This window comes from Nomascus leucogenys, chromosome X (assembly GCF_006542625.1).
Source record: "Nomascus leucogenys isolate Asia chromosome X, Asia_NLE_v1, whole genome shotgun sequence".
NCBI classification, from domain to species: domain Eukaryota; kingdom Metazoa; phylum Chordata; class Mammalia; order Primates; family Hylobatidae; genus Nomascus; species Nomascus leucogenys.
The window spans coordinates 88,381,019-88,396,821 of record NC_044406.1 but is presented as its reverse complement, the minus strand read 5'-3'; the positions used below and the strand labels follow the sequence as shown (position 1 = coordinate 88,396,821).

Below are 15,803 nucleotides of genomic sequence, written 5' to 3'. Positions count from 1 at the left end.
TAGCTGGGGTTACAGGCACTCGCCAACATGCCTGGCTAATTTTTGTATTTTTGTAGGTTTTTTTTTTTTTTTTTTTTTGAGACTGAGTCTCACTCTGTTACCCAGGCTGGAGTGCAGTGATCTCGGCTCACTGCAACCTCCGCCTCCTGGGTTCAAGCAATTCTCTTACCTCAGCCTACCGAGTAGCTGGGACTACAGGCGTGTACCACCATGTCCAGCTAATTTTTGTATTTTTGGTAGAGACGGGGTTTCACCATATTGGCCAGGCTGGTCTCAAACTCCTGACCTCGTGATCCACCTGCCTCGGCCTCTCAAAGTGTTGGGATTACAGGCATGAGCCACTGCACCCGGTCCTAATTTTTGTATTTTTAGTAGAGATGGGGTTTCACCATGTTGGCCAGGCTGGTCTGGAACTCCTGACCTTGTGATCTGCCCACCCTGGCCTCCCAAAGCGTTGGGATTACAGGCGTGAGCTACTGCACCCAGCCAAACTTGCTTTTTATTAGCCTCCTTATTTCATCTTTAATTCTCTACATAAAGCCTCCATCATCTCACTGTTACCTTCACAATAAAGTCCATATTTTATTCAGGCATGAACATTCTTTTAAATCTCACTTTGACTTAACTGTTCAGCCTATTGCTTCTATTCCTTAAAATGAACTAGTGTTTTAGTCAGACTGGTTTCCCTGCTGTCCTTCAAACATCTAATTCATCTGTCCGCCATCCGTTAAGACTGTTTCTGGCTGGGCGTGGCAGCTCACATATGTAATCCCAGCACTTTGGGAGGCCTAGGTGGGAGGATCACTTAAGCCCAGGAGTTTGAGGCCAGTCTAGGCAACATAGCAAGACCTTGTCTCTACTATGTTTGTTTGTTTATTATTTGAGATGGAGTTTCACTCTGACCCCCAGGCTGGAGTGCAGTGGCACGATTTTGGCTCACTGCAACCTCTGCCTCCCAGGTTCAAGTGATTCTCCTGCCTCAGCCTCCTGAGTACCTGGGGCTACAGGCATATGCCACCATCCCCGGCTGATTTTTGTATTTTTAGTAGAGACGGGGTTTCACCATGTTGGCCAGGCTGGTCTCGAACTCCTGACCTCGTGATCTGCCCACCTCAGCCTCCCAAAGTGTTGGGATTACCGGCGTGAGCCACCGTGCCCCACCTTATTTATTTATTTTTTTTTTTGAGACAGAGTTTCTGCTTTTGTTGCCCAGGCTGGAGTGCAATGGCGCAATCTCAGCTGACTGCAACCTCTGCCTCCCAGGTTCAAGCAGTTCTCCTGCCTCAGCCTCCCAAGTAGCTGGGATCACAGGCATGCACCACCACACCCAGCTAATTTTGTATTTTTAGTGGAGACAGGGGTTTTGCCATGTTGGCCAGGCTGGTCTCGAACTCCTGACCTCAGGTGATCCACCTGCCTTGGCCTCCCTAACTGCTAGGATTACAGGCGTGAGCCACTGCTCCTGGCTGTCTCTACTATAAATTAGAAGAATGGTGTGGTAGTGCACACCTGTAGTTTCAGCTACTTGCATGGCTCAGGTGGAAGGATTGCTTGAGTCTAGAAAGTCGAGGCTGCAGTGAGCCATGATCATGCCACTGCACCCCAGCCTGGGCGACAGAATGAGACTGTCTTAAAAAACAAAAGACTCAGCGCCATGCCTCCCTGCTCTGGGAAGCCTTTTCTGAGCACTCATCAGGAACCAAGCATACTTTGTTATTTCCTAATGTCTTTTCCTGTGTCAGCATGTAATCTCCTTAATTAGATTGTAACCTTTGTAACCCCTCTGGTGTCTAGTGTGGCATGATGTCTTGCACATAGTAAGCACTTACTAAATATTAGCTGCTTGATTGGCTATTGGTTAGGAAGGTGGAATAGGGAAAGAGATTTGTCATAGAAATATATCTAGAGATTTGAACTCTTTTTCTGGAGGACAGAGACTATATTTTCCTCATCTCTTTATTTTGGGAACCAAAACATACCTTGCATACAGTAATTCAGTTCTGTTCAACAGGCTTGCTTTTACTGTCTGCTGTGTGCCAGCATTCTGCTAGGCGCTTGAGTTCCTTAAGGGTTTACAAATGGATGAATGGGTTTGATAGTTGTGCTTCCATTTCCCAACCTCTGTATGTGTACCTTTCATGCAGGTGGATTTCAATGTGTTCTTTGGATGGCAGGCCTTAAGAGAAGAGTCCCAATGCACAGCCTCAGATACTTCATCTCCATGGTGGGTCTCTTCTCTAAACCAGGACTGCTTCCCTGGTATGCCAGAAATCCACCAGGATGGTCACAGCTCTTTCTGGGCACAGTATGTAAGGGAGATTTCACCCGTGTGATAGCCACGAAGTGTCAGAAGGGACAAAAAAGTCAGAAGAAACCAAGACGTCTTGGACCACTAGATGGTTCCTGGCAGGAAAGGTAAAGGCCAGGCTGATGTCCTCTCTCCTTAGCAAGTCTCAATCTGTGTATCTACTGAAATTCTGTTTTCCTAATGTAACTAATGTAGCATTACAAGGATTTGAGGGGCCACCTGAGGTAGGATACCCAGGGCAAATTTGAGGACGTCTGAAGAATATTGGTGGAAATGCTTTGGGGTTGCAGAAACCGTTCTCTTTGTCTTTGAGTGTGTTTTTATCAGAAAGAAGATACTAATCTGGGACCTTGTCTTTAATAATTCAGGACAGGTTTGCTGAAAACCAGGAACCCAGAATGATATTAGATGGATTAGAGATGAGTAGACCCATTGCAGCCATATAAGCACAAATATACCTCATTTATGCAACAAATGTATTTTCTAAATCAAATTATATTTTAAAAGCATTAGGAAGATAAGCTATTTAAAGAAACCCAACAGTGAAGCCTTTTGTAATATGATTAATTACCTCCTGATAAATCTGGATTTTTCTTATGTTAAGTAGACAACATCAACATGGGCTCTTCTCCCAGACTCCATCTCCCTAGAGAGCATGAGAGTTAGGTCTTCTGAAAGTACTTATGCATAGTAGGCGCTCAGTACATATTTATATAATTAAAGAATTGCCTGAATTATTTTATTCAAGGCTGGCCGATGTTGTGACACCACTCTGGAGGTTGAGCTATGAAGAACAGCTCAAGGTAGGTGCCCAGCCTAAGTCTTTACCCCTCCTTTCCAGGAGAATGGTGCTGGACTCGTAGGAAGCTTGATTGGGCACTTATTTATTGATTTATTTTTAATTTTCAGTTTTTTTGAGATGGAGTCTCACTCTGTCGCCCCGGCTGCAGTTCAGTGGCGCAATCTCGGCTCACTACAACCTCTACCTCCCAGGTTCAAGCAATTCTCCTGCCTCAGCCTTCTGACTAGCTGAGATTACAAGCGTGCGCCACCATGCCCAGCTAATTTTTCTGTTTTTAGTAGAGATAGGCCATGTTGACAAGGGTGGTCTTGAACTCCTGACCTCAGGTGATCTGCCTGCCTCGGCCTCCCAAAGTGCTGGGATTACAGGTGTTAGCCACTGCGCTGGGCCTTGACTGGACAGTTCTACGCAGAATCCCAAGCAGCTTCTTAAACTCATTATGCTATTGACTCCAAAATTGGAACTTTAGGCCAATTATATCTTCCTCACTCTAGACCCATAGATCCAAATGTCTGTTTCCTCTCTTCCTTGCGTTTTTGTTATACTTATAGCTCTGTGTATGTGAGTAGCAGTGCTCTTGCTGTTTCACATGTAGCTGTGCTTTCCAACATAGTAGCCAGTAGCCATATGTGGCAATTTAAATTTGAATACAGTCAATTCTACTGCTTAATTCTAAATAAGCTCTACTGCTTATTTAGAAAAGAGAAATTTGTTCTAACTAATTGACATATTAGGGGAAATTTGAGCATAATGCAGATTTCATGTTTACTTAGAAGTAATTTTGTCCATAAGAAACGCTAGGTGAAAGGAGACCATACTCAGCTGAACCGAGCTATTTAAGAACATATAAAATGAATGCATGCCCACACCTCAAACATCTACCAGCTCCCTCAGTTCCCCCAGTGTGTTTGTTATGAGCCATACCCATCCACATCTGGTGTTAGAACTTTCCATCTGACTCACATAGCCCTCTTTTTGTGACTTCATGATAACTCCAAGCTGCAATTTTTTTTTTTTTTTTTTAAATAGAGTCTGGGCTCTGTTGCCCAGGCTGGAGTGCGGTGGTGTGATCTCAGCTCACTGCAACCTCTGCCTCCTGGGTTCAAGTGATTCTCCTGCCTCAGCCTCCCCAGTAGCTGGGACTACAGGTACATGCCACCATGCCAGGCTAATTTTTATATTTTTAGTAGAGACAGGGTTTCACCATGTTGGCCAGGCTGGTCTTGAACTCCCGACCTCAGGTGATCTGTCTGCCTTGGCCTCCCCAAGTGCTGGGATTACAGGTGTGAGTCACTGCACCCGGCCCAAGCTGCAGTTCTTCTGATACTCACTATACTCACTTCCATAAGCAAACTTCAGGTCATTGTCAGGGTAAAGTGTTATCCTTATTGTAGTATTCATGTTTCTTTTTTTTTTTTTTTTTTTTTTTTTTTTTTAGATAGTGTCTCACTCTGTTGCCTGGCTGGAATGCAGAGGTGTGATTATGGCTCACTGCACCTCTGCCTCCAGGGCTCAAGGGATCCTCTCACCTCAGCCTCCCTAGTAGCTGGGACTATAGGTGTGTACCACTATGCCTGACTAATTTTTTGTATTTGTTGTAGAGACAGAGTTTTGCCATGTTGCCCAGGCTGGTCTTGAACTCCTGGATGCAAGCGATCCACCTGCTTCAGACTCCCAAAATGTTGGAATTGTAGGCGTGAGCCACCCTGCTTAGCTTACTATTCATATTTCTTAACCACTTGCCATGTACAAAACAGTGCTGCTGTTTTTATTAGGTTCTTAATCTTTTCTGTGGGTGTTATTGATAAAGTTTTGGAATGTTGTATGCCTAATCCTATTTTTCCCATGAGCCTTGAGATCTTTTTGTGACTGATTTTGCATAGTGTGCTATAGGAACACTTACGTCATGTTATAGCAGGGCTGACTCTGTAAATTAATTAAGAGTAAAAATTTAGGGCCGGGCGCGGTGGCTCACACCTGTAATCCCAACACTTTGGAAGGCTGAGGCGGGCGGATCATGAGGTCAGGAGATCCGAGACCATCCTGGCTAACATGGTGAAACCCCATCTCTACTAAAAATACAAAAAAATTAGCCAGGTGTGGTGGCATGCACCTGTAATCCCAGCTACTCGGGGGGCTGAGGCAGGAGATCGCTTGAACCCGGGAGATGGAGGTTGCAGGTGAGCGGAGATCTCGCCACTGCACTCCAGCCTGGGCGACAGAGTGAGACTTTGTCTCAAAAAAGAAAAACAAAATTTAGGCCAGGCATGGTGGCTCGCCCTTGTAATCCTAGCATTTTGGGAGGCTGAGGCAGGTGGATCACTTAAGCCCAGGAGTTTGAGACCAGCCTGGGCAACATAATGAAACCCCATCTCTACTAAAAATACAAAAAATTAGCCAGGTATGGTGGCTTGTGCCTGTAATCCCAGCTACTTGGGAGGCTGAAGTGGATCACCTGAGCTTGGGAAATCAAGGCTGCAGTGAGCCAAGATCTTACTACTGCACTCCAGATTGGGTGACAGGAGTGAAACCCTCTCTCTAAAAAAAATTTAAAAAAATTTAGTTCTTCATTCCCACTGACCACATTTCAAGTGCTCAGTAACCACATATGGCTAGTGGCTACTGTATACGTAGAACACAGTGCAAACAGAACATTTCCATTGTGGAAAGCTCTGCTGGGCAGAACTGACATATACCTTGAATATTCAGTCTGAAAGGTCAGATAAAATGATGAGCTTACACAAGAGCTCATTCTTGACCTTTCCTCATTACCTTTTTAGGTCTGTTTTTGTTCCTTCATTCTAGGTTCCTCATCTGTTGAGACCATGAGCCAAGAATCTGTGGGACACTCTTCTTTTGTCCTGTTTGTTTTCCATTCTTTGCGGTGAAGCTACAAAAGTATTTCATTTCTTTTTTTTTTTTCTTTTTTTTTGAGACGGAGTTTCGCTCTCGCTGGCCAGGCTGGAGTAGTGCAATGGTGCGATCTCGGCTCACCACAACCTCCGCCTCCTGGGTTCAAGCGAATCTCCTGCCTCAGCCTCCCGTGTAGCTGGGATTACAGGCATGCGTAACCACGCCCCTCTAATTTTTGTATTTGCAATAGAGACGGGATTTCTTCATGTTGGTCAGGCTGGTCTCAAACTCCTAACCTCAGGTGATCCGCCCACCTCGGCCTCCCAAAGTGCTGGGATTACAGGCGTGAGCCACCATGCCCAGCCAGTATTTCATTTCATTGCTTATATTCTTTTGCAGGTGAAATTTGCAGCTCAGAAGAAAATTTTACAAAGACTGGAGTCTTACATCCAAATGCTCAATGGAGTCAGTGTGACAACGGCTGTACCCATATCTGAGAGGCTCCCTTGTCTTCTCCATCCTATTATACCCTCTGTAAGCCCCCACCTCCCTATTCCTTATCTATTAAGTCCCCTTAATGCTAATAACATCAGCTGATATTTACTGAGTACTTGCTGGGGACCAGGCCCTGTGCTAAATGATTATCATGCATCATTGTCACATTTTACTGCTTATAATAACCTGGAGGGGTAGATACTATCATTTTACGGATGAAGACCTTGAGGCCCAGAGAGACTTAGTAATTTGCCCAGGACACACATCTAGAAAGGGCCAGAGCTGAGATTCACGCTCAGATCTATCTGATAGAGAGTCCATTGTATCAACCACTCCACTATTACCTCCTTAGAAAGGTTCCAAACTTTGGAAACCTTTCTCCCTGCCATCCCCACGCAATTTGTCCATGTAACATTGGAAACCTTTCTAATGTGGCCTCAGAGGAGTGGAATTTAATTTATGGCAGGGGTTAGCAGACTACAGCTTTTAGGCTAATTCTGTCTTGCTGCCTGATTTTGTAGATAAAGTTTTATGGAACACAGCCAAGCTCACTTGTTTAGGTATTGTCTACAGCTGCTTTTGCACTATGATGGCAGAGTTGAGTAGTTGCAACAGGGATCATATGGCCTGCAAGGCCCTAAATTATTTACTTTTTGGCTCTTGACATAAGTAGTTTGTTGACTCCTGCTTTATGGCAAGATTGGAACTCCCCTTCTATGGACTGTCTTGATCTTCTTAGCCACAGACTTTCACATATGCCATACCCTCCAAGCAAACCCTATTTGTCCTCATCCAGAGGACATTCCTGCTTTCCCTTTATTGTTATCTTCCTTGGTTTCATTTGACCTCTCATCCCTCTCCTGTCCTTCTGCCCTCTCCAGCCTGTCATCAATGGTTACCGAAATAAGTCCACCTTCTCTGTGAACCGAGGTCCAGATGGCAATCCAAAGACTGTGGGGTTCTACCTGGGAACTTGGAGAGGTCAGTTGAAGGTTGTATAAACCAAAGACTGAAGAGGAATGAAAGGGCGCAGAGAAGTGTCAGTAGAAGTGGAAAATATGGTGGCCTCAAAGAAGAAGATTAAATTGGAAGTCTTTGATGCAGAATGTGATCACAAGGTTGATTATGGATACTTCTGATGGGTAGTCATTGTAACACAGTGACAGAAAACGCAACCCTTGCCCTTTCTTCCTCTAAAAGCCATATATGCCTGATACCTAGTAAACACTTAGTAAATGCTGGCGTTGTTGCTGCTGCTGTCTCATCATCATTGTTGTCATCATCATTTTATGCTGCTTTCTGCAGTGGGAGCAATCTCCTTGTTAGAGTTGTCTTCCTATTTCACATCCCCATATCTCTGAAAATTATTTCTGTGGTAAGTCTACCTTAAAAGAATTGGTAGGGGAGGTGTGTATCAGTGAGGGGAATCACAGTGGCATATTTCTGAGACTTACTTTCAGTTATCCGTTCCCAGATTCCATTCCTGAGCTTTCTCTTTTTTTTGAGATGAAATCTCACACTGTCACCCAGGCTGGAGTGCAGTGGCGTGATCTCGGCTCACTGCAACCTCCGCCTCCCAGGTTCAAGTGATTCTCCTGTCTCAGCCTCCGAGTAGCTGGGATTACAGGCGTGCACCACCACACCCAGCTAATTTTTGTATTTTTGGTAGAGACGGGGTTTCACTATGTTGGCCAGGCTGGTCTTGAACTCCTGACCTCAGGTGATCTACTCGCCTTAGCCTCCCCAACTGCTGGGATTACAGGCATGAGCCACTGTGCTTGGCCCATTCCAGAGTTTGCCCATTTTCAATAAATCCACTTGAAATGCCGTCATTTGATATTAGTCACACTGTTTAATATCCATATGCCTTAAACTACAGTTCGTTAGGGCATGCACTTGGCTTTTTTCCCTCCCATGTGCTGAATTAAATGACTATGTGACGTCAGTATTCTATTATTCAGTAATAGAAAAATAAAACCCATTACATTTTATTTCCCTCTTAAAATCTGAACAGAAAATAGACATTGTCATATAGCGCATTTGTGGCGTGAGAGAAAATATTGAGGAGTAGCTTCATAAATAATTAGCTGCTTAATGGCTAGACCAGGAAATAATTAGGTTTTCTCTGCAAAGTGGCCATGAGATTGTATTTGCTTCTTCATATCTGCATATGCCACTTTGACGATAGAAATTTGAGTTGCCAGGCATTTTCTTTTAAATAATCTTTTAAGAGTAAAACCATGTAAATTATTTTTCTTTCCATAGATGGGAACATTGTCTGCGTGCAGTCTAATCATCTGAAAAACATCCCTGAGAAACACAGTCAAGTGGCGCAGGTAAAATGGAACAAGAGCTGGTTGAGAATGACCTGGGGCATTGTAGTCCACAACAGCAACATCCCTGACATTTTGATAATAGAGCCAATTCTAGTGCTAGAGGGAAGGAGGGGCTCTGTACTGAAAGCATACCTTCTAACTATGGAGAAAACATTGCTAGGTTTTCATTTTAGAGAGAGTGGAGAGGGGAAGAGAGAACTGTGTCCATTATTGTAAATGTCAGGCATCTAAGGACTTTTTCATAGTAGGGATGCATTAGGAAGAAGTGCTGATGAGGGCACTGCAGCAAGTGTCAGGTGTCTGAAGTATTTGGAAGGCTAGTGTTTTCAGCAGAACAGAATTGAAGAATATGAGGTGAAGTGGTGATAAGATAGTACATCATGAGCTTGGCCTCTCATACACTTTTTTCTTTCTTTTCTTTCTTTCTTTCTTGGATGAGGTCTTGCCATCTTGTGCAGGCTGGTCTCGAATTCCTGGCCTCAAGCAATTCTGCCACCTTCTGTATCCCAAAGTATGCTGGGATTACAGGCATGAGCTAACGTGCCTGACCTCTGAGACACTTATTTTTTATTTTTTATTTTTTGAGACAGTCTCATTCTGTCACCCAGGCTGGAGTGCAGAGGCATGATCTCGGCTCACTGCAACCTCCGTCTCCTGGGTTTGAGCAATTATCATGCCTCAGCCTCCCAAGTAGCTGGGACTACAGGCCCATGCCACCATACCCAGCTACTTTTTGAATTTTTAGTAGAGATGGGTTTTCTCCATGTTGGCCAGTCTGGTCTTGAACTCCTGACCTCAAGTGATCCACCCACCTCGGCCTCCCAAAGTGCTGGGATTACAGGTGTGAACCACTGCGCCTGGTCTCTTTCTAGTTCTTTATGTCAAATTACTGTGTCCCTTGAAATAATTCCACTCTTTGTAGTTAAGCCACTAACTGGATACTTGATATACAGGTTCTTTTTTTTCCATTTTACTTTCAAATTTTACAGATTTTTTTAAATTTAAATTTTGTTTTATACTTTTAAAAAATATTTACTAGGTTCCAAAATCAAGTCTACAAAATAAAGGTATATTCAGGGAGGTCTAGCTTTCACCTCTGACCCCTCTACCCAGTTCCCTCCCTGCCATGGGTAAAATTTTTTTTTTTATTTTTGCTGATTTCAGAAAATGTAGGCCAGGCATGGTGGCTCATGCCTGTAATCCCAGCACTTTGGGAGGTTAAGGCAGGTGGATCACTTGAGGTCAGGAGTTCGAGACTAGCCTGGCCGACATGGCTAAACCCCATCTCTACTAAAAGTACAAAAATTAGCCGAGCGTAGTGGCGCACGCCTATAGTCCTAGCTACTCAGGAGGCTGAGGTATGAGAATCGCTAGAACCTGGGAGGCAGAGGTTGCAGTGAGCCGAGATCACACTATTGCACTCCGCCTGGGTGACAGAGCGAGACCATGCCTCAAAAAAAAAAAAAAAAAAAATGTAGGCCAGGCACGGTGGCTCACACCTGTAATCTCAGCACTTTGGGAGGCCGAGGCGGGCAGATCACCTGAGGTCAGGAGTTCGAGACCAGCCTGACCAACATGGAGAAACCCTGTCTCTACTAAAAATACAAAATTAGCCGGATGTGGTGGTGCATGCCTGTAATCCCAGCTACTTGGGAGGTTGGGGCAGGAGAATCGCTTGAACCCGGGAGGTGGAGGTTGCGGTGAGCCAAGATCATGCCATTGTACTCCAGCCTGGGCAGCAAGAGTGAAACTCTGTCTCAAAAAAAAAAAAAAAAGAAAATGTTAATACATATTTGTATCTTCCCCCCCTTTCATAGTTAAAAGGCAGCCTACTATAGACATTGTTCTGCATCTTGATTTTTTTTTCACAGAATAATATACTTGACTTTTTTATAGTTGCATAGTCCTACATATTAATAGTATAATGTATTTTGCATCTTTTTGTTTTTATTGGCATGAATAATTACCTCATTTTTCCATTTGCTTTGTTTTCTTTCTTCTCTTTCTTTCTTTATTTTTTTGTATATGGAGTCTGACTCTGTCACCCTGGCTGTAGTGCAGTGGCGAGATCTTGGATCACTGCAGCCTTCACCCCCCAGGTTCCAGCGATTCTCCTGCCTCAGCCTCCCGGGTAGCTGGGATTACAGGCACATGCCACCACGCCTGGCCCATTTTTGTATTTTTAGTAGAGACGAGGTTTCACCATGTTAGCCAGGCTGGTCTAGAACTTCTGACCTCAAGTGATCCGCCCGCCTCGCCCTCCCAAAGTGCTAGGATTACAGGTGTGAGCCACCGCACCCAGCCTGCTTCATTTTCTGTAAGCTGATTGCTAATTTCTTTTCTTTTTTTTTTTTTTTTTTTTTTTTTGACCTGGAGTTTTGCTCTTGTCACCCAGGCTGGATTACAATGGTGCGGTCTTGGCTCACTGCAATCTCCGCTTCCTGGGTTCAAGCAATTCTCCTGCCTCAGCCTCCCAAGTAGCTGGGATTACAGGGGCCCGCCACCACTCCCAGCTAATTTTTGTAATTTTAGTAGAGATGAGGTTTCACCATGTTGGCCAGGCTGGTCTTGAACTCCTGACCTCAGGTGATTCGTCCACCTTGGCCTCCCAAAGTGTTGGGATTACAGGCGTGAGCCACCGTGCCTGGCCGCCAATTTCTTCCCAAATGCTTTATAAGATCTGTCAGATATTCATCAATATTTTCCATATCTCAAAAGCTTCAGCTGAAGTTTTTCTCTGAAGACCTTTTTCTTGGAGTTTGCCATCCTAGGCCCAGCCTGTCTTCTGCATGGCTGTTATCCTGGGCCTTCTTTTGCTGGTCTCTAGTCTTTTTTTTTTTTCTTTTTTTTGAGACAGAGTTTCAGTCTTTTTGCCCAGGCTGGAGTGTAATGGTGCGATCTTCGCTCACTGTAACCTCCACTTCCCAGGTTCAAGTGATTCTCCTGCCTCAGCCTCTCGAGTAGCTGGGATTACAGGCACCAGCCACCATGCCCAGCTAATTTTTTTTGTATTTTATTTATTTATTTATTTATTTTTTTGAGGCGGAGTCTCATTCTGTTGCCCAGGCTGGAGTGCAGTGGCGCGAACTTGGCTCACTGCTACCTCTGCCTCCCAGGTTCAAGCAATTCTTCTGCCTCAGCTTCCCGAGTAGCTGGAATTATAGGCGCGTGCCGCCAGGCCTAGCTAATTTTTTGTATTTTTAGTAGAGATGGGGTTTCACCGTGTTAGCCAGGATGGTCTTGATCTCCTGACTTTGTGATCTGCCCATCTCGGCCTTCCAAAGTGCTGGGATTACAGGTGTGAGCCACCATGCCAAGCCCCTCTCCCTGATTTTTTTTTTTTTGAGAGGGGTCTCACTCTGTTGCCCAGGCTGGAGTGCAATGGCGTGATCTCAGCTCACTGCAACCTCTGCCTCCTGTGTTCAAGTGATTCTCCTGCCTCAGCCTCCCAAGTAGCTCAGATTACAGGTGCCTGCCACCACGCTTGGCTAATTTTTGTATTTTTAGCAGAGACGGGGTTTCACCAGGTTGGCATGAGTGGTCTCGAACTCCTGTCCTCAAATGATCTACCCACTTTGGCCTCCCAAAGTGCTGGGATTATAGGCACCCCTGGCCCCCTCTCCCTCATTTTCTGTGTGCTCTCTATTCTTCCTATTAGATTTGGGGACCTTACGGATTGCTTCTGTCATCCTCTGCTCATGTCTCTCTCCTGTTTTTCATCTCTTTGCCTTTTTGTTCTTTTTGTGAAATTTTATTGACCTACATACCAAGAGCTTTATTGAATTTGTCTCTATCATTGTGTCTTTAATTTTCAAAAGGTTTTTCTTGTTCCCTAATTGCTCCTTTCATATAGCATTCTGTTCTTTTTCAGTAATGTGACATTAACTTATCTTTCTATTTGCTTTTTTTTTTTTTTGTACGACGGAGTTTTGCTCCTGTTGCCCAGGCTGGAGTGCAATGGTGCAATCTTGGCTCACTGCAACCTCCGCCTCCCGAGTTCAAGCAATTCTCCTGCCTCAGCCTCCCGAGTAGCTGAGATTACAGGCATGTGCCATCACGCCCAGCTAATTTTTGTGTTTTTAATAGAGATGGGGTTTTGCCATGTTGGCCAGACTGGTCTCAAACTGCTGACCTCAGGTGATCTGCCCACCTTGGCCTCCCAAAGTGTTAGCATTACAGGCGTGAGCCACCGTGCCCAGCCTCTATTTGCTTTTTTTCCTGTTTGAAGTGTTTGTTTTCTTCTGGATTTTTTTCCTGTGTATTTGTTTTGGGCATTGTCTTTTATAATGGAGGTGTTAACCAAATAGCTGGTAATACTTGGCTGGCTGTTCATATTTAAGAATGAAGCCTTAGGACCGGTGCGGGGGCTCATGCCTGTAATCCTAGCAGTTTGGGAGTGCGAGGTGGGCGCATCACTTGAGTTTAAGAGTTCAAGACCAGCCTGGGCAACATGGCAAAACCCTGTCTTTACTAAAAATACAAAAAAAAATTAGATGGGGGTGGTGGCACTCACCTGTAGTCCCGGCTTCTTGCAGGGCTGAGACAGGGGGATTGCTTGAACCCAGCAGGTCGAGGCTGCAGTGAGCTGAGATGGTGCCACTGCACTCCAAACTGGGCGATAGAGCAAGACCCTGTGTCAAAAAAAAAAAAAATAGTGAGGCTTTGACCAGTTACTAGTTCATCTTGAGTGGGTTTACTGATTCTTGGATTTACTGCTGGTGATTGCGGACAAGTCTTCCATGTCTCTGTCTCTTGAGTTATTTTCTCTGGGGTTATTCAGTTCCTACAAAGAATTATATCCAAATCTCCTGCCTGGCTGCTGGCCTTCTGGAATGAGGTATAGAAAGGGGCCCAGATCTCACACCATTAAGAATGCAGATTTATGCTGGGTGTGGTGGCTCACGCCTGTAATCCCAGCACTTTGGGAGCCCGAGGTGGGCGGATCACAAGGTCAGGAGTTTGAGACTAGCCTGACCAACATGGTGAAACCCCATCTCTACTAAAACTACAAAAATTAGCCAGGCACAGTGGCAGGCACCTATAGTCCCAGATTCTCGGGAGGCTGAGGCAGAATCGCTTGAACCCGGGAGGCGGAGTTTGCAATGAGCCGAGTTCGCGCCACTGCACTCCAGCCTGGGCGACAGAGCGAGACTCCATCTGAAAAAAAAAAAAAAAAAAAGAATGCAGATCTGTATAGGCTTTTCCTGCTTCCGTCTCTCTGCCACCATCAATGTGCCTGGTATCTCCAAGTTCTGAACTTTGATGGGTTCAGTTTCTCCTGAGAAAAACATCTTCAGTCTCCTGGTAGAGGAAGATGGAAGTTTTTGGTAGGATGAAGACATTTGCCAGTTTTTGTTTGTTTGAGACAAAGTCTCACTCTGTTGCCCATGCTGGATGGAGTGTAGTGGTGTGATCTTGGCTCACTGCAAACCCCACGTCCTGGGTTCAAGCGATTCTCGTGCCTCAGCCTCCCAAGTAGCTGGGACTATAGGCACATGCCACTGTGCCTAGCTAACTTTTGTATTTTTAGTAGGGACGGAGTTTCACCATGTTGGCCAGGCTGCTTTCAAACTCCTGACCTCAAATGATCTACCCGCCTCAGCCTCCCAAAGTGATGGGATTACAGGTGTGAGCCACTGCACCTGGCTGACATTTGCCAGTTTTGCATCTAGACTTTTTAGCCAAACCCTGAGTTTAGTCATGCATCTCAGCTTCCTGCAGTATTTTGCACCTTTAGGTGTGAGCCTTACCAGGATTGTGTAGAGCAGATAAGCCTTTTGACTTATCAGGTCCCCCTCTGTGGTCACTCCAGATGTGGCTTCCTTCACCTTGCTAAGTCACTTGTCACTTCACTCTGCTGTCCATCTTCTGAGATTTTACTGAGTTTGCTTTTCTGTTGTCTTCTCTCCCATTATCTTTGTTCTTTCATTTATTTATTCAACAAGTACTTTTGCACCCCTATAAGTTCAAGGCACTATTCTAGATGCTTAGGATACAGTAATGAAGAGAATAAGTTCCCTTCCCTTGTGTAATTTAAACTTTAGTTGTGAGGGAGACAGATTTTTAAAAAAAGAAGTAAATCATGTGATATATTGAAAGGTGATAAGTGCCATGGGAAAAAATAGAGTAAGGAGGATAAGAAGTTTTGGGGGCTGGAGGAAGTATGGGTTGTAATTTAATTTAATTTAATTTTTAATTATTATTTATTTATGAGAAAGAATCTTGCTCTGTTCTTTCTGAGCAGAAATGAATGAAAATGAAATGAAATGAAAGATCCTACAATGCATGGATCAGCCCCCTACAATAAAGCATTTTCTGCCCCCAAATGTCAGTAGTGCTGATGTTGAGAAACCCTGGAATAAGGACTTAAAGGAAGTGAGGGTGTCAGCCATGCAAAGGTCTGAGGGAAAAACATTTTAGGCAAAAGAAAGAGCTATTGCAAAGACCTCAAGATGAGAGTGTGGCTGGCTTTTTGGAGGAACTGACAGTAGACCCAGGCAAATGAGAGGAAGAATAGTAGGAGATGAGGTGAGAGTTAATGGTAGTGACTTTGGCTTTTATTCTGTGTATTAGTCTGTTCTCACATTGCTATAAAGAACTTCCTGAGACTGGGTAATTTATGAAGAAAAGAGGTTTAATTGACTCACAGTTCCACATGCCTGGGAAGCCTCAGGACACACTATCATGGTGGAGGGGGAAGCAAGCACATTTTACTGTGGTGAAGCAGGAAAGAGAGAGAAGAAGGGGGAAGTGCCACACACTTAACAAAACAACCATATCCTGTGAGAACTCCATCACCAGAACAGCAAGGGGAAGTCCACCCCCATAACTCAATCACCTCCCACCAGGCCACTCCCCCAACATGTGGGGATTACAATTTGAGATAAGATTTGGGTGGGGACATAGAGCCAAACCACATCATTCTGAATGAAATGGGGAACCAGCAGAGGTTTTGATGGGGTGAGGGAGGAATGTCATGATATGATTCAGTGATCACTCTGGTTGTTGT

The 15,803-nt window shown here is 44.7% G+C and overlaps 1 protein-coding gene across 1 annotated transcript in view; it reads left to right on the top strand.

Annotated features, from left to right (window-relative positions):
* Positions 1-15,803, top strand: part of TRMT2B (tRNA methyltransferase 2 homolog B) — a 41,787-nt gene that overhangs the window by 7,270 nt on the left and 18,714 nt on the right. The window contains exons 2-6 of the mRNA XM_003276449.4: positions 2,145-2,415; positions 3,057-3,111; positions 6,363-6,497; positions 7,340-7,439; positions 8,724-8,794. Coding sequence (XP_003276497.1) covers positions 2,168-2,415; positions 3,057-3,111; positions 6,363-6,497; positions 7,340-7,439; positions 8,724-8,794 — 609 coding nt within the window. The 5' untranslated portion in view covers positions 2,145-2,167. The remainder of the gene's footprint in view (positions 1-2,144; positions 2,416-3,056; positions 3,112-6,362; positions 6,498-7,339; positions 7,440-8,723; positions 8,795-15,803) is intronic.